General features: G+C 40.3%; 1 protein-coding gene and 1 long non-coding RNA gene across 7 annotated transcripts in view; one reads left to right on the forward strand and one right to left on the reverse strand.

Moving 5' to 3' along the window:
* Window positions 1–23,350, reverse strand: part of Bin2 (bridging integrator 2) — a 38,902-nt gene that overhangs the window by 7,345 nt on the left and 8,207 nt on the right. For all 3 annotated transcript variants that reach the window (XM_063254778.1, XM_063254777.1, XM_063254776.1), the window contains exons 2-9: window positions 22,643–22,723; window positions 9,863–9,917; window positions 9,485–9,579; window positions 8,629–8,724; window positions 7,839–7,946; window positions 7,460–7,545; window positions 5,956–6,031; window positions 4,835–4,917 (exon numbers count right to left, since the gene is read on the reverse strand). In XM_063254778.1, the coding sequence (XP_063110848.1) occupies window positions 4,835–4,917; window positions 5,956–6,031; window positions 7,460–7,545; window positions 7,839–7,946; window positions 8,629–8,724; window positions 9,485–9,579; window positions 9,863–9,917; window positions 22,643–22,723 (680 nt within the window). The remainder of the gene's footprint in view (window positions 1–4,834; window positions 4,918–5,955; window positions 6,032–7,459; window positions 7,546–7,838; window positions 7,947–8,628; window positions 8,725–9,484; window positions 9,580–9,862; window positions 9,918–22,642; window positions 22,724–23,350) is intronic.
* On the forward strand, window positions 195–21,289 carry LOC134477308 (uncharacterized). 4 transcript variants are annotated; one of them, XR_010049278.1, is made up of 6 exons: window positions 195–334; window positions 5,975–6,062; window positions 11,589–11,798; window positions 14,791–14,825; window positions 20,343–20,447; window positions 21,065–21,289. It is a non-coding gene; the product is annotated as an uncharacterized LOC134477308 (long non-coding RNA). The 4 variants fall into 4 exon arrangements; XR_010049280.1 differs by lacking the exon at window positions 195–334 and adding an exon at window positions 407–1,587; XR_010049281.1 differs by lacking the exon at window positions 11,589–11,798.

Below are 23,350 nucleotides of genomic sequence, written 5' to 3' on the forward strand. Positions count from 1 at the left end.
GCCTCATGCAGTCACAGGTACAGCATCTCAGAAGTGGCTGAATCTGGAGTGTGTGATGTTGGCATCAGAGGTCTATTACTAAACCAGTCCACTGCCTGGCTGGCATCTGAGTGTGGGTAATGGGAAGGCCCACCCAGTGGTGAGTGCCACCCACCCGAAGACCACAGCCCCTGGGTAGAGTCTAAGGTAGGAAGAGGGTTGCTGTTTACTTGCTGCTCTGCTTCTTTGCTGCTTGCTGCCTTCTGCCACCATGAACCGCTTCTCTTCTGTGATGCCTTTCTACCATCACCCTGCCTTGAAGCCAGCTGACTGCAAACTGAAACCTCTACAGAATGTGAGTTGTAATAAATCTTTCCTCCTTTAATTTGGGCTGGCAGATATTTTGTCTCAGCAACAAGAAAAAGTAACTAAGAAACCTACTTATTTTAACCCCAACATCAATATTCCTGGTGCTTTCCCAGTCGTTTACGGACATATGCCAATGATAAAAAAAACACTGCACTTTTTCAGCTGAGGCAGAATACACCAATGATCTGCCTTTTTGTTTCAGTTCTCATACTGTAAACAAGGACCCTTTAATCCAGTTTTTGAGTTCTTATGCTTTTTTATTGGTGATTTTGCTATTTAACATGGGTTCCAAGCTAAAGTGATATGCCTTATACAGAAAATACATTTGTTAGACAAAACTTCGTCCAGGTATGAGTTACAGTACTCTTCATTTGAGTTCCCACATGAAGGAAACATCACCACCACCACCACTATCATCATCATCTTTTCATTTTTTTGAGACAGGGCTCGCTATGTAGCCCAGGCTAGCCTTGAACGTGCAGTGATCCTTCTGCCTCAGCCTCCTGAGTGCTGGGACTACAGGGAGTGTGCCACCATGCCTGGCAGCAAAAGTACTATTAATTAAAGACTTCAAACAAAAATTAACATCAAACACGGTTATATATTGTGACTAATAGGAACCTAACCCTGTGCTTTTCCAATGAGCAATGATTAAGTATTCTGTTTATGGCAACTTCAGAACAAAACTACCATGAGTAGCAAGCACTGACAGTAACATTTGTCCAATATATCATGTGAGTGCACTTATACAGTCAGTACCAGCTTGATTCCTATTTCACCTCCTCATGTGCCTTCTATGTACTGTCCACCAGCTGACTACGCAACCACAGTTATATACTTGATAGGTTCCAAGGATGTGCTGTGTCTTGGGCATAAGATTGGGAGGAGGAAGTAAGATGCTTGCCTTCACCTTGCGGAAGTTTCTGGTGTTGAATAAGCTATGTGACTTAAAAGTTTTTCCTAGCACTAGAATTCTAGGACTCAATTAAATTTAGAAAACTCAGGACACAAGCAGAACCCCAATTTTTTCATAAGGTTCTGGGATATCTGAGTATACAGGAGACTAAATTTGGGGAGATTAGACAGTTACAGAGAACTGTGCCTTTTAGAGGAGAAATGGAGCTTTGGGACCAAAGGACATCTGTCTAGGAAGTTGTAAGATCTAAAATGTCTCCCTGAAGTCATCTGTTCAGAGATGGGGCCTTCAGAAGATGATTCAGCCATGAGGACTGTAACTTGGTAAGTGGGTTAAGTCACTGATGAAATTATAATGCAGCGGCATTATCAAGATAATGGAAACTTGGAAGGGAAGGCCTCGTTGTAGGGAGTGGGTCATGGGAGCATAACCTTGGAGATTGTAATTGCTCCCCAGCCCATTTCTTTCTGGCTCTTTGCCTTTCTCTGTGGTTCCTGGCTGCAGTGAGATGAGCAGCTTTCTTCCGCCAAGCCCTTCCACCATTATGTTTCTGGCTTGAGACAAATCAACTATGGAATGAAACCTCCTACACTAAAACCAAAATTAACATTTCCTCCTTAGTGTCAGGTTATTTTGTCATAGTGATGGAAAGCTAACACAGAAGTCTACATTGGCCCTTTTATAATTCTTTCAAATAGCCTACAGCTAATTGCTGAGTAGTATGAACAAATATGAGCCCTATTCTGCCTTCAAGTCCCAAGCTTAGTTTCACCATCTCCTTGAAGTCTTCTCTAAACACACACATTGGCAATTACTTATATCTCTCTAGAATTCCCACTGTGATCATTAGGAACTTAGTATGTGTAAGCTTATGGCTTTCATTCCTTGTCCCATCAGACACATTTTCTATACTTACAATTTTTTTTCAAGTACTGGGGACTGACCCCAGGGCTTTTACTCTGAAGTTAGGCCTTTTAAAAAAATTCTTTTTGAGACAGGGTCCCACTAAGTTGTCCAGGCTAGATTCAAATCTATAGTTCTCCTGCCTCAGCCCAAGTGCTGGGATTACCTGCATGCATGGCTTTTTTTTTTTTTTTTTTTTTTTTTTTTGATACTGGGAATCCAACTCAGGACCTTGTGCTTGTCAGGCAGGCACTGTGCCATTGAGTTGTGGCCCTGGCCCACATACTGGGGGGAGTCTTTGAACTTCTTGTAAATCATATTAGGGAAAGGCCAGGTTTCCTATGTCTCTGGATCACTAACACCTGGCATAAAAAAACTTCAGGCACAGAATGAGCTTAATAGGCCAGGGGTTTAGCTCAGTGGTGTAAGTGCCTGCTTGGTAAACACGAGGTCATGAGTTTAATCCCTGGTACAAAAAAAAAAAAAAATGCTTAATAAAACTTCCTAAACAAAGGCTTCAGAACTGATGAGTTATCACATTTTGAAGGACCACTGAATTGCTTATGCTTTCCAGAAGGAAGAATGTATGAAGGCAAAAGACATCTCTCTCTCTCTCTCTCTCTCTCTCTCTCTCTCTCTCTCTCTCTCTCTCTCTTTTTCTCTCTCTCTCTCTCTCTCTCTCTCACACACACACACACACACACACACACACATATACAAGAAAGCAATCATAAGAGATTGGGAAAAGAGATCTACAATGCATAAAATTAAAGGATTAGCATCTGGAACATGCCTACAAAAACTCATATAAATTAACTTTTCAAAAAGAGTTAACCCAATTGGGAAGTTATTTTGCATTTATGAAAGTCACAACATAGGAACTTTATAATGCCAATACATGAAAAGATGCCCAAGTTAACTCACAGTTATGACTTAAAAATGCCAGTAACTCCATTTTATACCCATGAGCTTAAAAGAATTAAGTCTGACAGTTTCACATGCAGTAAAAATGTTGAGCCTTAGGGGCTTATATTCCTTGATCATGGGTTGTACAAGGCAACAATCACTCTGGAGAGCAATGAGGAGTTAGCTAGTAAGGCTGAAGAAGCTCCAGTGACAGACTCAACCATTCAATACTGTAAAGAAACTCTTGATAATATTCACAAGGAGAAATGTATATGCTTATTGCAACATTGTTTGTAATAGTAAAAAAAGTGGAAAATAACCCACATGTTGACTAGCAAGAAGATAAGTAAGTCATGAACTTGGCATCCAATAGCATAGATAACAGTTATGGAGCCAGGTGTGATAGTGCACCCTGTAATTTTAGCACTTAGGAGGCTGAGGCAGGAGAATTGCTTCAGGTTTGAGGCCACCCTATATTACATAGTGAGTTCAAAGCCAGTCAGGACTATATAGCAAGATCCTGCCTCAAAAACAAACAAAACACTGAACAAACCCCACAAAATAACCCCCAAAAATAACAACAAAAACTAGTAGGAAAGCTGGCAAGATGTAGCAATAAGGATAAATTTTCTCAAACAATACTAAGAGAACAAAAGAAGATGCACAATAGTCTAGTACTCAGGAGGCTGAGGTAGGAAGACCAGTTGGGCCCAGGGGTTTAAAGCCAGTCTGGGCAACAGAGACTATTGTCTGAAAAAACAAAGACAAGGTCCAGGGATGTAGCTCAGCAGCATAAGTGCCTCCCTGGCAAGTGCAAGGTCCTGAGTTCAATTTCTAGTACCAAAACCAAAACAAAACACAAAGGCAAAAAACAAAACCGTACAAGGATATGAATACATGTAGCATAAGTTCATCTATATAGAGATTTAAAGCAATGCAAAACAGTGTTTTATGAGTGAATATATATGTGTGAAGTGTAAATAAAAAAGATGTACATGGAAATAATATGGGATTTACTACAGTGGCTAAATTTGGTGGGGGCAAGACAAAAGTGAATGAGAAAGGGACACTGGATGCTTCAGTAATTTTTATAATAGTTGATTTATGCTGGGCATGGTGACACATGCCTGTAATCCTAGCACTTTGGGAGGCTGAGACAGGAGGATTGTTGAGAGTCTGAGACCAGCCTGGGCTACACAGTGAGTCCAAGGTCAATCTGAACTACATAGTAAGACTGTCTCAAAAAAGGAAAAAAAGTTTGATTTAAATTGTGTAAAGCCAGGCATGGCGATGTAGTCTATAGCACTCAGGAGGCTGAGGCAAGGGGGTGATGAGTTCAAGGCCAGTCTAAGTTACATAGCAAGAACTTGTCTCAAACAAGCCAAAGTTTGGTGGTAGGTATATGGTAATTTTGTTATATTATTCTTTATGGCATTAGTTATATGTGAAAAACTTAATGAAAAAGAAAAATATATAGGAACATAGTGCAAACAACAGCATGGTCATTAAAAAAAAAGGCCAGGATTTTTTTTTTTTGAGAGAGTCTCACTCTGCAGTTCAGGTGGGCTTTGAACTCACTATGTAGCCTAGGCTGACCTCAAACTCGTGGGGATCCTCCTGCCTCTGCCTCCCAAATGCTGGGATTAAAGGCATGCACCACCATGCCTGGTTGAAGGCCAGGATTTTGCTTTGGAGATAAGATGCTGAATATGCTCAGGCACGGGGCAAATGAAGCAGAAAAGAGTCTCCGAAGTTGCTCACCTTTGCATTCCCTTCACCACAAAGACTTTGTTGGAATGCTGCTTCTCCAGTTTACTCATCACCTCGTAGAGACTATGGTTCAGCTAGAGCCAGAAAGAAAGAAAGGGAGACTAGATGGGAACCCAAGATGATCCTCTCCTAAGACAGCTTCCCAAAACACAAATGGCTCACTCTTCCAACTCTGATCAGTAAGTCCTCTCATTTCTCATGGACTGGCATCCAGTATTCTGTCCCACTGCTCTTGCATCCTTGTTTCTTGGTGTCAGACTAGCAGCTTTCTCAGGCTGGGGCCATAACTGTTTAATTTGATATGCTAGGTCTTCTCAGGTGATCCAGAGGATGACAACTCATCTTAGTGTTAACTAGGCAAAAAATAATTTAGCAAAAGAAATTGTGGAGGGGAACATGTGTGGCTGTGTATGAATATAATACCATAACAGCAAAGAATCTTGGAATCCCAGAGTAGGAAAGACCTTAGGAGATCATGTTATGGCTGCCTGTCATTGACAGGACAGGGCCTATTCAAGACCAACCACTTGCGAAACTGATTTCTGTAGTCCTCAACAAAAACACATTTCTCAGTGCGATTCCCCATTTTAATGGTTCCTTTCAAGGCCTAGCCTCTTTAGTCATTCTGAAGCTTGAGTTTGGATACTCCTAGTTGTTATGGCAGATGGAAAGGGCCCTCTGATAAGAATATATATACACCTCAATATATCAGAGTCTACCACAAAATATATAATCAGGAAAAAAACTTGCATAAATATCTTAATACTAAATTTATTAAGGCATCATGAGATTAATTTAAGTTACCCTTGGCCTCTACAATTACAAGATGTGCTCAAAATAGTGGCCATCAACTTCCAGTCATTTATTAATTGGCGAACTACTCAAGTGTGTATACATTTTTTTTTGGTGGTGTCTCTCCCCCAATATATACATAAAATATGATATATATAGAATTAAGTTTAACTCAATCAATCAAGTGTTATTATTTCATAGTAAGATAAAAGTCAGCCTGTGGTGCTAATATGGAAATGTACAGAAGTTATATAAATCAGGGTAACTCTTATAGTCACTAAAAACTATTTAACAGTCTCAATTAGACACTTGATTCTCACCTTGCTCATCTCTCTGTAGAAGACATCTCTCAAGTTGGAAATATTTTGGAAGACGGTGACGTAACAACCAATACGACTATTAAGAAGTAAACAAGAGACACACACAGGTAAGGGATAGTAAAAAAGGCCTTTATGTAAAATACAAAGTAGAGGGCTAGGGATTTAGCTTAGCGACACAGCACCTGCCCAGCAAGTGTGAGGTCATGAGTTCAATTCCCAGTAGCAACAAAAAAACAAAAATGAAAACATACAAGGTCCTACTAAGTCAAAACTAGCTACCATCTGACCCCTCAGAAAAAGGGACCTCTCATCCTAGACTTGGATATTCTTAGTTATGTACTCATCAGAGCTGGGCCAGACACGTACCTGATCTTAAAGGCCTGGGGGGACAACACCAGGACAGACTGATCCTAGTTGAACAGCTCTCTGGCTCATAAAGTTATGTGATTCAGGATTTTAAGCTATTTCTAGACAAGCCCTTTCACTCTTTTAATGTAATACTGGAGATTTAACCCAGGGCCTTGTGCATGCAAAGCAAGCACTATACCACTGAGCTATAGCCCCAGCCCTCTTGAGATACTAAAGTAGACATGAAAGTGTTTGAAAAACACTCTTTTAAAGGGTTATATAATTAAATATTATCATAATATAAGGCCATATAATTATTATAAGAAGTAGTTATCTTTTTTTTTAAAGTTATCAGTACTGGGGATTGAACTCATAACTATGCTTAAGGCAGGCGCTTATGCTGCTGAACTAAATCCCCAGCCCCAAGAAGTAGTTAGTCTTTATATAAGATTTCTATGTCTGTATGAATTTCTCTAGCAAATGAGCTGGGAAAATTTACATTTAAAGAAACTGAATCAAATTTTAATTCCATTTTAAGTTGAATCATATAATTAATGTTTCAGAATGTATGTAGTCATGAAAAAGGCTATAAAATATGTGGATTAACTTCAAGTAACAATATACACTATTCTGACTATAACTGCATTAAAACATATACCACAAAAATAAGACATGAATGAACTTTATGCCCAGATTTCTCTTCTAGTTTGGACAACTTAAATCTAAAACTTCATTGTTACACAATGACACCATCAGTAATGAAAGTGTTCATCCCATGACTAATCTATGTAAATCTGGGTGCTTATATGAACCAAGCTTGTTTAAAACAATACACACTTGAGCATGAAATCAGATCCTAAAGGTGTTCATGTCAAGAGTTTGCCAAGATCTCCTTGCAAAGAAGAATCTTGTCTTCAAACCCAGAAAAACTGGTAGGACAAGGATAGTTATCTCTGAATTACAAGTGAAGAAAGCAGACTCTAAAGAGATAAGGCTTCTTGTCTAATTGCATACAGCAAGTTAGTGGCAATGCAGAGGCTACATCGCATTTCTGGCCAAGGCTCTTTTCATGAGGTGGCACATTTGGGCTGCCAGGTAGCCCTAGTCTCCACTGGTCCAAGAGGTTAGCACTTTGCTAAATCTCGGTGGTTGTTACCTATTGTAAAGAACAGGCAGTTCCTCCAACAGCTCCTGGTTCAGATCTTCAAATACTAGCTGGGCTTTGTTGAACTCTTCCTCTGCCTAGGTACAGGAGACAAGACAAGCCCACTTAATTCTGAATCCATGGCTGGAGGCTCCTTTATCCCGCATTCTACCTTATTTGGTGGTTGAGTCTCCTCTCCTTTCTTCTCCAGACCCATGCCCTCCCCGCCGCAAGACTGTGAACCCCCTTACAGCATGGGTGTCAGAAACACCCCCAGCATGTCCTTCAGGATGTTGGATGCTTACTTTATCATTTCTCACACCCATCGTGGCCCATCTACCTGGCAGCTCTGGAGGGTAACCGACAGCAGGAAGATTTTACTTATTTTCACCTTGGCAATCTTGGCCTCATCTTTCTTCTTAGCGTTCTGCACCGCCTCCAGGTGGTGTCGGGCACTGTCATAGTCCACAAGTTTCCGACCCCGCTTGGCAATTCTCTCCTAGCCCAGAGTGAAGAGAAAGAGTGTGGATATTCACTTTTCAGTGGCCAGAGTGTAGGTAACGATACTAAGCTGAGAGGCAAGATTCTGGGGTTCTATTATGAAATTTTACTTTACCTCTTAACTAAACTCAGCACCATGTCCAACAGATGTTTCATAAACTTAGTTGAATAAGTAGTTAAACTCTAATTCTGCATTCTACAGCAGTGCAGAACAGGCTGAGTTCCTTTTCATGTAATAGAATTTCAAGTATTTGAGGTTTCCTCTTCTACCTTTCTTCCTATTAGCTGTTTCTCACATCTAATAGAGATGCCCTGAGTGGATTTTATTCACTGATCCATTGAGCCCAAAGCTGGCTCACTGATTTAAACATCACATTTAGGCCAGGCATGATGCTGCATGCCTATAATCCCAGCCCTTGGGAGGCTGAGGCAGGAGGATCATTGTGAGTTCAAGGCTGGCCTGAACTACACAGCAAGGTTTTGCCAAAAAAGAAAGAAAAAAGAAAAAAAATATCTTTCATACTATCTGTAATATTCTATTGTAGCCTTCTAATTCCTAACCCATATAATTTCATTCCTAACCATGAGCTCTAATGCTACTTATAATGTTTAACCTGAATATGTTTTCTAATTGCTGTGGAGTCATATACAACCTAGTCTCCATTCTGTAAATCAAGTACCTTAATCTCGCTGAACTGAGCTACATAGTTTTCCATAGTCCTCAAAGCCTGGTCAGCAAGTTTCTCTTCATAGTCTTCCCAAAGGAGATCATTATTCTGTGGGATAGAAGCAGAGGCTGGTGAGGGGCTCCACTTCTCAATAACTGCCTCCCAGGGAAAAACCCATGTCCTCCCTGTGGAAAAAACTTTTTTTGTAGTATTATACTTAGAATGTCTTATTGGACTCTGGGAAAGCATGAGAAGAAAAGAGATAGTCCTGCCCCAACGAACTGTCCCAAAGGTGGCAGGACATGCATTTAGGGATATAAAACAGGAATACATGGTTAAAGTCCTGGTCTAGAGTTTAGAAAGTTGGGAAGTTTGGGAGTAATTAACGGAATAAGGTTAGTGTCCAAAAACGACCAATCTTGGCCAGGTGTGGTGGCACACACTTATAATCCCAATACTCAGGAGGCTGAGGCAGAAGGATCACTGCAAGTTTAAGGTCAGCCTGAGTTCAAGGCCAGTTGGAACTACGTAGTGAGACCCTTTCTCAAAAAACCAATAACAACCGCAACAAAAAACCCCCAAAACCCAAAAAACAAACAGCAAAAAACCACCACAAAACAACTAATTTTTTGGAGGTAAAACTTTCATAAGCTGTTAAAGAGGGAAAGACAGTTAAAACCAGGGGGATCCACAGACAAGGGACAACTTATTTTTATCTTCACGTTGAAGCTTTTTCCTACCACCTAATGCCACAAATGGACAATGGGAACTAGATTCTTTGTTTTCCTATTTGCTTGGATGGAGAAGCTCAGGTGAGGTAGAGATGAATACAGAAGTTCACAGAGTCACAAGGCCAGAGTCCCCTTACCCCTGCGATGGCCTTCAGGTCCTCATGCCCGTCCCATTCGCTGCTGTAGATCTCCTGCAGTGTCTCCGACACTCTCTTTGAACTTTCGTGCATCACTAAAAGAGAGAACTCAGTCCAACCTCCAAGTTTTCCAAAAGGTAATCTGATGTAATCGCATGAGTGACAATTCAGTGGTTTAGAAGGACAAACTCAGGAGGTCAGACTATCGGTGAGGGAAGCTAGATGTGGGTTCCGGTAGGAAATGTTCCTCTTAGGCCCACTGGGTTTCAGCAGCCCAGGGCAAACAAGTTTAATATACTGGGGTGCTTGTTTTTTCTTCCCCAGACCTCTTGGCATCTGTGTGATGCCTTCTGGATTCTCCTACCCTGTAGTACCTACCTTTGACTGCACTAAGGAAGCTCTTCAAGTCCTTGTAGAGCTTGTGGCCTTCTGCCTGAAAGGGAAGAGTAGCTTCAATAACTAAAGAGATGTATTTTCAAAGATACTCTAGAGGTCAAAGTTACAAAGTACATCAGATACATAACTCAGTCCGGATATTTCTTGAAATATGCACAACTGTTACAAAATTAGACTTTACCAAAAAGTTGCAGTCAATTTTTAAGTGAGACAGTTGCTAGCAGTCTCACTGCATTGGCATGTCCTCCTTCTTCTGTTGTTCTCCCTCCCAGTGAACAAGCGCTTACGCACAAGATCTTCTGTTGAAATTTAAGCATCTTCAGGGCTGGGGATTTAGCTCAGGGGGCTGGGGATTTAGCTCAGGGGCATAAGCACCTGCCCTGCAAGCAGGTAGTCGTGAGTTCGATCCCTGGTACCGATGAAAAGGAAAAAGACCAAAAAAAAAGGCATCTTCTATTTGATACTATCTATGTCTGTGATGGCGAACCTTTTAGAGCACTCAATGGTAAAAACAGCCTGCTGTGGCACGTGTACCAGAGTTTCGTCACCACTCATCATTGTGATCCTCTGGCTCATGCTTTGTTCTCAGGATAAACTGCTGCTATCTTCTGCAGTTTCGAGGACACTTCCTTCTGTGGATGTTCACGCAGACCCTTTTTCTCCCTGGCTTCACTTTACCCTCCCATCAGTCACCAGCTTATACTACTCCAACAAGCCTACTCATTGATTCTCCTTCTGTTCAACCCCAGTGTCTTCCTCTTGAGTTCTCCTGATCCATCTCTGCTTCTACCTTTACTCTTATGTCTGAATTCTGGTATTTTCTTGGCCAGGAATATCCAAATGCAGAATAGGTCTTCTTGTTTTAAAAAAGAGGGAATTGGGCATGGTGCCCAGGCATTCAGCAGTCTGAGGCAGTTGAGCCCAGAAGTTTGAGACCAGTAATAAGGCTCTGTCTCAGAAAAATAAAAATAAAAACCTGTGACAGAAGGAAAGAGGTATAACCTGTGCCTCATAACGGAATACTTTTATTATAACTAATGTTTGTTGCTTTAGCTTTTGCTTCTTAAATACCTCCAGGAGTAGAAATTAGTAACCTGTTGCCTGAGAAGTGCTTGCTTCACTTGTTCATTTTCTTTGAGATGAGGTCTTGTTATGTAGCTCATAATCCTTCTTTCCCAGGCTCCCAAGGACTGGAATTTCAGTATGAATCATAAATCCCAGCTCCAACTTCATTTTTAAATAGCTCTATTAGAACTTTTGCCCATCAGTCAATCATAGGGTGGTCTTCTGTACCTACAGTAGATCTAATTTCTCCTCCATACATATTTGAAGACAACTTTCAGCATGTACTTTTCCTCATAGGGTACTCTACAGAGCTCGCATTGGTCAGAACACACCAGTTCAGGGGATGGAGTAGTTGAAAACAAGGTGTATTATTCAGTAAATTGTGAAAAACTGTACTTCTTGGGAACTCATTCACTACTTGACAGGCTATTAATCATAATAAAGAATTATGAGCCAAAAAATTCAGAAAATTATATCTAATAATTTAAAAATTGTCCCTGGGAGAAAGGTCACTATAATTTTAGCAGCAAAAATCCTATGTCTACTTGGTCAAGCAGTCACAGGAAACTGGCTAATTGTTTCAACTATCTTCTTGCCTGCAGAGTTCACTTCTAAGCCAATCCAAATTTCTGATCACACTTAGGTTGAAAGTCCCTCTGGCTGGAAGCCAGGTTGACGGCCACAAGGGCACAGACAGTCTCAGAGGAGTTGAAAGCTCTGTCAGACTGAGAGAAGTGGGCCTACACTTCAACAAGTGAGCACCAAGAGAACATTGAGAAACGATCAGCAAAGAGTGCGATGGACTGAGAGGTCTGAATCCAGGAAAAGTCAGCAAAGCCAATGGACTGACAGGGTAACTGGAGGTCACTAGTGCCACTGAGAAAGTATTTTCAATAGTATAATGGAGACAGTCAGTTTACAAAACTCAGAAATGGGACTTATTTCAGGAATGATGTCTCACTTCCTTCTTGCTTTTTTTTTCATATAAAGAAGTTTACCGAGGGGCCAGGAATTTAGCTTAGTGGCACAAGTGCCTGCCTGGCAAGCATGAGGTCATGAGTTTGATCCCCAGTACCAGAAAAAAAAAATTTTACTGAGAGGGCAACGGATTTAATTTGGTGGCACAAGCCTCTGCCTGGCAAGCACAAGGTTGTGAGTTCAATTCCCAGTACCAAAAACAGTTTACCGAGTATAAAATGTTAAGTAACATTGTGTACAATGCCTTTTAAACATGGATATGCAGCCACATGTGCTGCATATCCCAGCACTTAGGAGGCTGAGGCAAAAGGATCACCACTGTGAGTTCAAGGCCAGCGTGGGTTACATAAGCAAATTCAAGGCCAGCCTGTATTACACAGCAAGACCCTGTCACAAAACCAAACCAAACAAAACAAAGATATGTAGCCAGGCATAGTAGTACACGCCTATAATCCCAACATTTGGAAGGCTGAGGAAAGAGGATTGCTGGGAGTTCAAAGCCAGCCTGGGCTGCATGTTGAGTTCAAGACCAGACTGAACTTAACAGTGAGAATTTCTCTCAAAAGTCAAATTAAACAAACAAACATGAATATGGTAAGCATAAGTTTGTGAGTTTTAAAATTGTGATAACGTTTTTGAAGATCTTTGAAAAAGTCCCAGTGTGGTGGTACGCACCTGTACTCCCAGCACTCAGGAGGTTGGGGCAGGAGGGTTGTTACAAGTTTGAGACCAGCCTGGACTACAAAGTGAGCTCAAGGCCAGCCTAAACTGCACAGCAAGACTCTGTCTCAAAAAACCCAAAAACAGTCCTAGAGATTATTAAAATGAACAAGGATTTCAAATTTTTTTTTATTTTGTTTTTGAGACAGGGTTTCAATATGTAGTTCAGGTCAGCCTTAAACTCACTATGTAGCCCAGGCTGGCTTCAAATTCACAGTGATCCTCCTGCTTCAGCCTCCTGAGTACTGGAATTACAGGTGTGTGCCACCATGTCTGGCTCAAATTCTTTTTGAAAGAAAATAATGTAGAATTAACTTCACTACACCATGAAAACTTGATTTTAGCAAATATATTTGAGGGCCAGCGATACAGCAGCTCAGCAGCACAAATGCCTGCCTGCCTGGTAAGCATGAGGTTGACTTTCAGCCCTGGTACTAAAAAAAAAAAAAAAAAAAAAAAAAAAAAAAAAAAAAAATATATATATATATATATATATATATATATATATATATGAGTAATAAAAACTGTTACACTATCTTGCATAATTTCTACAGATGAAATTTTAGTTTTCCCCAATTTGGTATCATATGGCCTGAAAAATACTGGAAATCAAGGCCATCATGTATTGTTCTGTTCCATAGTTAAGAAATGTGAGTGCCTTCTTCCTGCCACTGCACCTCACAAAGCCTACTTCCATTTCTGTGTTTGAGAAATGTGTCTTAGTCACCAAGTTCTTCCTTGATGAACTTGTCTGAAGAGGTGAGGTATGGGAATGGGTGTGGAGGTGGTAATTGTGGAAGGGGGCGAGGCTGAGGAAGATGGGACAGCACTGATTATCATTTATTTTACTCCCCTGACCTGAAATGGCTCCAGGCATAATCCCAGCATCTTCTCCTTTCCTAACAGATATGACACTTAAGTCTTAGGGACTCATCTGCAAGCCAAGCAATTTGGCTCTACTCTCAACTAGCAAGTTATTCCACTACGCTGGTTTCTATTTCCTCACTTACTGTGTAAATGTAGGGTAAGAGCATTCCTACTGTAAATCTTACAGTTTTATCACTTCTGCTTGTCTGAAACCTTGCCAAATTCTTGGTACTGTCATAAAGAATCTGAGTCAGTCTTTCCTGTCCTTTATACAAACAATCCCAGCCCTCAATAAATGAGTCACAGACTATGGAAGTTTGTCATAAACATAAAGAGCCAGAGCCTGGGAAACCAGGCTACTGAGGATAGGGAAGAAGGTCTTTGTCCTGTGGTTCTCTACTTGCTAGAGAAAAATGGCTTCAGAGAAACCCAAACACTCAGCAAAACAAACAAAAATAATGTGATCAAACCCTGAATTAAATGTTCCAATGGAGATCCAAGAAGGAAAGATGAAACTAGACTTTAGATTTGATTTTAAATTAGAAGCAGCTGTTAGGACCAGAAGTAAGAGATTAAAGTTCTGTGTGAGGAAAATAATTCTTCCTATGCAGTATGTTTTGAAGAGAGGATAAGGGGGAAGCAAGCAGAGCGTCAAAGAAAATTTACCTATGGGAATTGGGGATATAGGTCAATGGTACTGTACCTGCTTGGCAAGTACAAAGTCCTGGGTTCAATTCCCAGTGCCCCCCCCCAAAAAAAGAAAATTTACTGATAGAAATTTGACCAGACACCTAGGCAAGGAGCAAGGCCTTGAAACTAAGCTAAGGAGTTGGAAGTTACAGGAGAAGCTATTAATAAAAAGTTGATTCCATGGTCAGTGATCACTGATGGCTGTTAATATCATACACAAAAAACAGGACACTATGTGCCTCATGATGGAAGAATACAGTAACACCTGCTAAGTATTCTTGCCACTCAAATCTAAATTTCACTGAATCTCTAAACCTATCAATTTACAGAAAATAAAGGAGACAGGAAGATTTCAGTACCATGAGGATTTAATTAGCAAAATACAGACTCTGGAGAACTACAGCCTGCAGCATAAACAGAATGGTATCATTGACAAACTGCAATGAGAGGGGTATTAGAAACTATAGATGGAAAGACTTAGCTTTAGACCAAAGAGACTTAAATGTGTCAATACTGCTGACTTAAAGTGTTTTTAAAAATGATGACTCAATCAGGGGAATTTGAACATTGTTTTTTTTTTTTTTTTTCAGTGCTAAGGATGGAACCCAGGCCTTGCACATGCTAGGTAAATACCATACCATTGAGCAACAACCTCTTGACTGGAATTTCTTTGTGTGGTACTGGGAACTGAACCTAGGGACTCATGTCTGCTAGGAATACATTCTACCACTGAGTTGCATTCCTAGCCCTTCTTCAATTTTATTTTGAGACAAAGTCTCACTAAATTGCTCAGGCTAGTCTTGAATTTACAATCCTATCTCTGCCTAATAGGGTAGCTGGGATTACAGCTGTATGTCACCATGCCTGGCTTAATTGGATGTTTTATATAAAGGAATGCTGCCATTTTATATTTTAGGTAGCGCTAAAACTTATATTTTAGTGGAATAATCTGGGATATCTGAAATGATACTTGTATTATGTTGCTAAATGGAAAAAAAAGAAGCGCTAGGTGTGGTGGTAATCCCAGCACCTGGGAGACTGAGGCAAGAGGATCACTAAGAGTTTGAGGCCAGGGGGCTGGGGATTTAGCTCAGTGGCATAAGCACCTGCCTTGCAAGCAGGAGGTCGTGAGTTCGATCCTTGGTCCCGATAAAAATGAAAAAGACAAAAAAACAAAAACATGGGCTGGGGATTTAGCTCAGCGGCATAATAGCCTGCCTTGCAAGCAGGCAGTCGTGAGTTCGATCCCCGGTACCGATAAAAAGGAAAAAGCCAAAAAAAAAAAAAAAAAAAAAGGGTTTGAGGCCAGCCTGAGCTACACAGTGAGTTCAAAGCCAGTCTGAATTAGTGAGACCTTGCCTCAAAATACATACATACATAAATAAATAAATAAATAAAGCAAGTTGCAAAACTATAGATATGGCTTTAAAAATAACTGTTTTTTTCCAAATCCATTTTATTCCAAGAAGAAAAAGAAAAAGAAAGAAGAAAAAAAACTTAGGAAAAAAAAAAGCAGATTACACAGTGGTGATGCACTGTTCAAATTTGCTAGTAAAAATAACTTTAACCACTTGCCTGCAATCCCAGTATTAAAAAAATGTATGGCATAATCTCACTATAGTAAATCTCACAGTAGGCCGAGGCTGTGCAGATGGGGTCAACAGAGACACACACTATACTGAGAACTGAATTCAAAAGGCTGTCTCACTGAGTAGATGCACAGATGCCGATCTTCCTGAAGACCCTGACAGGCAAGACCATCACCCTTGAGGTCAAGCCCAGTGACTCCACCGAGAATATCAAAGCCAAAATCCAAGACAAAGGGCTGGGGATTTAGCTCAGCCACATAAGCGCCTGCCTTGCAAGCAGGCAGTTGTGAGTTTGATCCTTGGTACTGGAAAAAAAAAAAAAAAAAATCCAAGACAAAGAGGGCATCCCATCTGACCAGCAGTGTCTGATGTTTGCCAGCAGACAGCTGGAGGATGGTCAGACTCTCTCTGACTACAGCATCCAAAAAGAGTTCACCCTGCGCCTGGTGCTCCACCTGTGAGGTAGAATCATCCAGTCATCCTTGCGCCAACTCATGCAGAAGGACAAATGTGACAAGATGATCTGTGGCAAGTGCTATGACCACCTACACCCCTGTGCTATCAACTGCCACAAGAAGTGTGGCCACACCAACAACTTGTACCCCAAGAACAAGGTCAAGTAATGCTCCATCCACCCCTCCGGAATGGCACCACCTGCCCAAGTGCCGTGGCCATGGGTCCTGAATAAAGTCTCTCTCACTTAACTACAGCAGCAAAACCCCCCACAAAAATAAAACAAAAAGAACTAGCAGCTTGGGACTTAGGCGCTGCACAAGAAAGCAATTTGCCTGCCCTCTTGGTAAGCGCTCTTGGTACCGGCCAGGAGGAGAACCAGTCAGCTGTTCCCCTGAGCCTAAGGGTGCATGGGCTGAGAATCAAACATCTCCTACCCTCCCACCCCCCGTCAGCAACTGGGCACAGAGTTCTGAGCATCTCTTGGGAGGATGACCATATGCAATATAGCAAATAAGGGGGACTTCCTTCTATGTTCTGTTTGAAGGCAAAGGTTATTTTCACTGTTATGTTTTGTAATAATTGTTTCACTCTATTCAATATTCTCCTTCAGTTGGTTTTACAATGGTCTGTTATTGGTTTGATTTCGCTATACCTAATTGGCTGAACAACTATTGTAAAGATAATGAGATATACTATGGTACCTATTACTACTATCCCAGTATCCTGCTGTGAAGTTCTGTACCAATGTCACTACATTGTCTTGATTGGCTTTGTTCTGTCTTGTTCTGTTGTATTTTTACTACATTCAAGATAAAATTAAAAATATATATAAAACAAAACAAAAAAAACCCTCACATTAATTATTCTGAATAGATTTAGATATCATATATGTATGTAACTAAGTAATTGTAAGGATATAACGTAACAATTGGAGCTTAGGAAGTATGAACTCATTACTATTTTTAAGTTCATTTTCTTTCTTCTTCTTCTTTTTTTTTTCAATGTCAGGAATCTAACCCAGGGCCTCTCCCATATACCAAGCAAGTTCTCTGCTGTACTGAGCTGTGTCTCTAGTCAAACTTCTCTTTTTCTTGATGTTCTTTCTGCTTTGTTGTAGTGTGTAAATATTTTTACAGAAAAACATTTTCAGGTATTGTGGTTACATTTTAACAGTCTTCACTGTTAGAGATGGAAAATGAAAATTTTTTGAATACGTATAAAAATCAAGGGTAGGGTGCTAGGAGAACTGGATACTATATGCAGAAGATTGAAAGAAGACTCTTATCTCTCACCACCTACTAAATAAGTCGAATGGATCAAAGATCTAAATATTAAAACAGAAACAACCTGCTGAAAGATAAAGTAGGTAAAACTACTGAAGACATAAGCATAGGTGAGAACTTTCTGACCAGAACATCAACTGCATAAGAAATAACCCCAAGAATCAATAACCAGATGGATGTGGTAATACACAGGTGTTATCCCAGGACTTGGAAGGCAGAGATGGGAGGCTCACTGCAACCATGGGCTACACAGTAAGTTTAAGGCCAGCCTGGTCTATACAGCAAGACCCTGTCTCAAAAAAAAAAAAAAAAAAAAAAAAAAAAAAAAAAAATTAAGAATCAACAACTGGGATTATATCAAATTAAAAAACTTCTACACATCAAAGGAAACAATGACCAAAGTGAAGTACTTTTGCCAGCTATTCCTTGGACAGAGGACTAATATCTAGAATATATAAAGAACTCAAAAAAATTAGACGCCCCAAAAAAATAAAACACCCAATCAAAAAGTAAGCAACTGAAATGAATAGAAACTTCTTAGAAGTACAAATGACTAATAAATGCATGAAAAAATGTTCAACATCTCGGGGAATTAGAGAAATGCAAACTAAAACAACACTGAGATTCTGTCTTACTCCAGAAAGAATGGCCATCATCAAAAAATCAAGTAACAGCACCAGGGATGTAGCTCAGTGGCACAGTGCCTGCCTGGCAAGCACAAGGACCTAAGTTTGATTCTGGTTCAAAAAAAAAGGAAAGAAATTGAATAATAAATGCTGGTGAGGCTGTGGGGGACAAAATGAACCCTTCTGCATTACTGGTAGGAATGTAAATTAGTACAGCCACTATGGAAATCAGTATAGAGGTTCCTCAGAAAACTAAAACTCTGCCTGTTAAGCAGGAGGTCCTGAGTTTGATTCCTGGTAATCTCCCCCCCAACAAAAAAAACCCTGCCAGGCCTGGTGGGCACAGGGGAGGGTGAGGCAGAAAGATCATTGTGAGTTGGAGGCCAACCTGCCCTATAAAGTGAGTTCAAGATCAACCTGAACTGCAGAACAAAACCATGTCTCAAAAAGACACAAGAACCAAAAAAACAAACCCTTAAAACTAGGAATTCCATTTGACTCACGTATTTCCCTTCTAGGCATCTTCCCCAAAGAGTTAAAGACATCATAATATATGTGCATATCCATTTTATAACAGCACAAATCATAATAGCTAAAACTTGTAAGTGACCTATATATCCATCATCAAAAGATGACTGGATTAAGGAAATGTGACATTTTATGCTATACAATACTAATCTGCCATAAACTTGAGTTATCTGTAGGAACACTGATGCACCTTAAGACTATAACATTAAGTGAAATAAATCAGGCACACAAGCTTAAATATTGCATGATCTCTGCCAGGTATGGTGGTGCACACCTATAATTCCAGCACTTGGGAAACTGAGGCAGAAGGATCACTTTAAGCTCGAGGCCAGCCTGAACTACACAGTGAGTTCAAGGGCAGCCTACACTACATAGTGAGACCCCTGTTTCCAAAAAACCAAAACCAAAATACTGTATGGTCTCCCTTATATGAGAACACCAAAACATAAATAAAGAGCAAAATAAAAGATAGCTAATAGGAAACAACAAGATGGATCTTTTGCATATACAAAGGGACCAAAAGATAGGGAAGCAAAAAGGCAGGTGAGGGGGCTGGGATTAAATTTTAAAAAAAATTGGGATGTGTGCATGTGTATCACCTCCCATGAAGAATGTGATGACTGTGTACTACAAACATGTACAAAAAAAGGGAAGGGATCCAAGAGGTGGAGGGCGGAGACGGGAGGGGAGGAGAGAGAGAGAGAGAGAGAGAGAGAGAGAGGGAGGATGAAAAAGAATTAACATGTATTATGTACATGTACCAACTCTCCATGATGAAGGTAATCATTTTGTACTGCAAACATGTACTAATAAAAAAACTGTTAAAAATTATTCTGCCTTGGGCTGAGACCAGCAGTCTGAGCATCTCTTGGGAGGATGATAGTATACAATGTAGCAAATATGGGGGATTCCTTTCTATCTTATCTTCAAAGTCAAATACTGTTTTCACTGTTTTGCTTTGTTCTGATTGCTTTGCTCTATTCAATATTCTGTACTGTGTGTTTTGTTTTTGCTTTGATTTTGCTATACTTGATAGAATGGACAACTATTTTGAAAATAACAAGATATACTGTGGTACCTATTATTGTTTTCCTGGTATCCTGCTTTGAATTTCTATACCATTTCTGCTGCACTGTTTTAATTGGCTTTGTTCTGTCTTATTTTGTTGGATTTTACTACTTTTAAAATTAAAACAATTTTTTAAAAATTTTTCTGCCAAATTTTTAAAAAATCAAAGAGGAAAAAAGTGAATAGAGACAGATGAAATAAGATTTCCCATGATTTGATAAATTACTCTGCTGGGCGTTCAGTACATGAGGATTCATTATGTCAATTTGTCTTCCTTTGTGTACTTGAAATTTTCCACTAAAACTGTTTAAACGAGGTGTGGTGGCGCACTCCTGTAATCCAGCACATAGAAATTGGTGCAGGAGAACAGCTTTGTGCCCATGGCACCTGGTGCCACACGGTAAGTTCAAGGCCAGTCTAAACTGCCAGTGGCAGTCTGATTAAAAGAAAGTTTAACAGTAACATTATAGGTTCCAACTCCAGAGACCTTGCTTTTGTGTGTGTGTGTGTGGGGAGTAGTTACAACAGATTGAAGCAAGGGCCTTTGAACTACATTACAGCCCTTTTTTATTTTATTTTTATTTTGAGATAGGGTTTTACTCAGTTGCTAAGTTGCCATTGCTGGGTGTGAATCTGTGGTCCTCCTACCTCAGCCTCTCAGAGTGCTGGAATTATACCTGTGCACCACTACACTCAGGTAAGACCTTGTATTTTTAAATATTTCCTAAATTGAAGGAATCAAGAGATAGAAGGAAGAGGGAGGGAGAGAGAGCAGAAGTAGAATGAACTATAATGTGTTATATACATGTACCAACTCCCCAAAATGAAGGTAATCACTATGTACTGCAAATGTACACTAATAAAAAATTATTTCAAAAATTCCCAGATGATTGTGATATATAATCAGCTACTGAATTACATAAAAGGATATATAGTTAATATCCTTTAATTATAATTGTAATAATTATTTACAAATAATTTAACTGACAGTATATGTAGAGAATTTGGCTGGTTTTGTCCCTGGTTCCTGGGAAATAACCTCTACATCCTAAGTGTTTGTTATTCATGGCGATCCCTAAGACCATACCTGAGTTTATATGAACCAAATAACTCAGAATGGTTGCTGGTTAGGGTAGAAAAATGAACCATGTGATTCAAGGGTACAGCCTTTGAGACAGGTATTATCAACCTGACCTCTGGGAAGCTGGAAATTGAGGTCAATCACATAGCCAGTGGTTTAATATATAAGGAAGCTACGAGAACTCTGGACACCTGAAGCTTGCCTGAATAATTTTTTTGTTTTTTGTTTTGTAGATTGAACTCACGACCTCGCACTTGCCAGACAGGGTCTTACAGGCGCTGAGCTAAACCCCTGGCCTTTGCCTGAATAATCCTACATTAATGGGTCGAAAGAGTGGTATGTCTTGAAGACACAGGGGCTTAGTGTTTGCGTTCTTCCCAGATCTTGCCTTATATGCTCCTTCATTTGGCTGGTCTTGGTTTGTATCCTTTATAATAAAAGCATAATGATAAACAACATACTATCTTGAGTTCTAAAAGTCACTTTAATGAATCATCAAACCTGAGTAGGTAGTAGAAACACCCAAATTTATATCAAATGGAACAGAAGACCAGGTGGCTTGGAACTCAGGAGCATGTGGCTGGTCTCTGAAGTGAGGGCAGGTCTGGGTGGGAATGTGATCTTAACCTGTGAAATCTGGTCTGATGCTGGGTGGTATCAAAACTAAACTGCAACCAGGCAGTCGTTTTACTGAATACCTTTCTTCTATTATTAAGTGGGGACAACAATTCCAATGCTGAAATCAACATTAAATGAGATTAGAAGAACTGAACGTGATATCTCACACATAGTACATAGAAACTCAAATATTCACCTGGCTTGGTAGCACATGCCTGTAACCCAGCACTTTGGGAGGCTGAGCAAGGAGGATCACAAGTTCAAGCCCAGCCTGTGCAATTTAGTTATTTACTAACACCCTTGTCTCAAAAAAAAAAAAAAAAAAAAAAAGTTAAGAATGGCTATGGATTTAGCTTGATGTGAAGGCTCTGGCTCAATACAAGGGAAAAATTAAAAAAGTACACCAACTATCTCATGGAGGTTACACATGTTACACACTTTCTTTTCTTCTTCCCAGTACTAAGGGTTAAACTCAGGGCCTTCACACTGAACTATATTCATAGCTCTTGTTTTATTTTGTATTCTGAGACAGGTGTTTTTTTTTTTTTTTTTTCCTGAGATAGACTCTTAGTTGCTAGGTTGCCAAGGCTGGGCTCAAACTTGCTATTCTACTGTCTGGGCCTTTCAGAGGGCTGAGATTATGGGCACATCAGGCTATGCACTTCTTAATGTAGATTTTCTGTATGAAATAATCCTTAACACCCTGTTGAAATAAAAGGAACAGTGAAAATAAGAGGTTTACTGGTAGAAATGACCAGTAAAATATGGAGGAATTATTGTGGAATAAAGAGCCCGGGTGGGGTAGATGTAATAGCTAGAAAAAGCAAAAGGAAATGATGCGCAATTGAGAGGAGACCTAGAATAGGAGCAGCACTTCGGGAAGCTGTATATGCCACAATTTAGGTAGCAAGGGCTCACTTTGATGTCTAAGGACCTGGTGATACCACTGAACTTTGCCGTCCTGAGGAGAATCAATAAGAGAAAAGAACGTTCCTCTGTTCCCCCAAATCCTGAGTGAGCAGGACTAGGAAGGTTCCCAGCGGAAGGATAAGCAGCAGGTCACCTTGGGTCTCTCAGTCCTGGAAGAGGATGGGTTGATAAAGATGCGTGGTGTACAGCACCTCTGCTCTGGCCGCTCTGCTCTCAAGCTTGCTTTCTTCCACCTGTCTGCCCTTCCCCACCCTCCAGATTACCTGTTGTTGGTAGAAGTTGCCAGCACTTTGTTCAAATCGTTCATCTTTTGTTTCTACAGTTTTCCCCAATTTTTGCAGTACCTGGGGACATAAAACAGAAGAGCTCATAAGGTTACAGCCAAATCTCTTTTAACTGTCGGCCACACAGGTCCCTGGCTACTCAATCTAACAGTAGATGCAACTAAAAGTTCATACTCCTTATCAGCGCAACAGAATTAGGAATATAATATGGTACTGACAAAATTTTGTGGTTCTTCTCAAATTGGGGCCTAAAGGTGTACAGTAGTATGCTAGAGGTTATGTGTGTGTGTGTGTCTGTGTGTGTGTGTTCACACACACAGTATTTATCAGCGAGGTGTGCTGGCACATTCCTGCAATCCTAGAACTTGGGAGGCTGAAGCAGGAGGATGGCAGTGAATTCAAGGCCAGCCTGGGTTACATACTGAGTTCAAGGCCAGCCTGAATTTTATAGTGAGGCCCTGTCTCAAACAAACAAACAAATGGAAAGTGGTTTTTCAATTTTTTTTGGTGCAGCAAGGATTAAATTTAGAGCTTTGTATAAGCTAAATACGTGCTCTACTACTGAGCTACACCTGAGCCATGAAGTGTGTGTGTGTGTGTGTGTGTGTGTGTGTGTGTGTGTGTGTGTGTGTATTTATTATGGGACTAAACATTGAACACATGGCCTTCTGCAGGCTAGGCAAGCAC

The sequence above is a fragment of the Cavia porcellus genome, unplaced genomic scaffold (genome assembly GCF_034190915.1).
Source record: "Cavia porcellus strain 051 isolate PalLab524CR breed Dunkin Hartley unplaced genomic scaffold, mCavPor4.1 scaffold_8, whole genome shotgun sequence".
Lineage (NCBI taxonomy): Eukaryota > Metazoa > Chordata > Mammalia > Rodentia > Caviidae > Cavia > Cavia porcellus.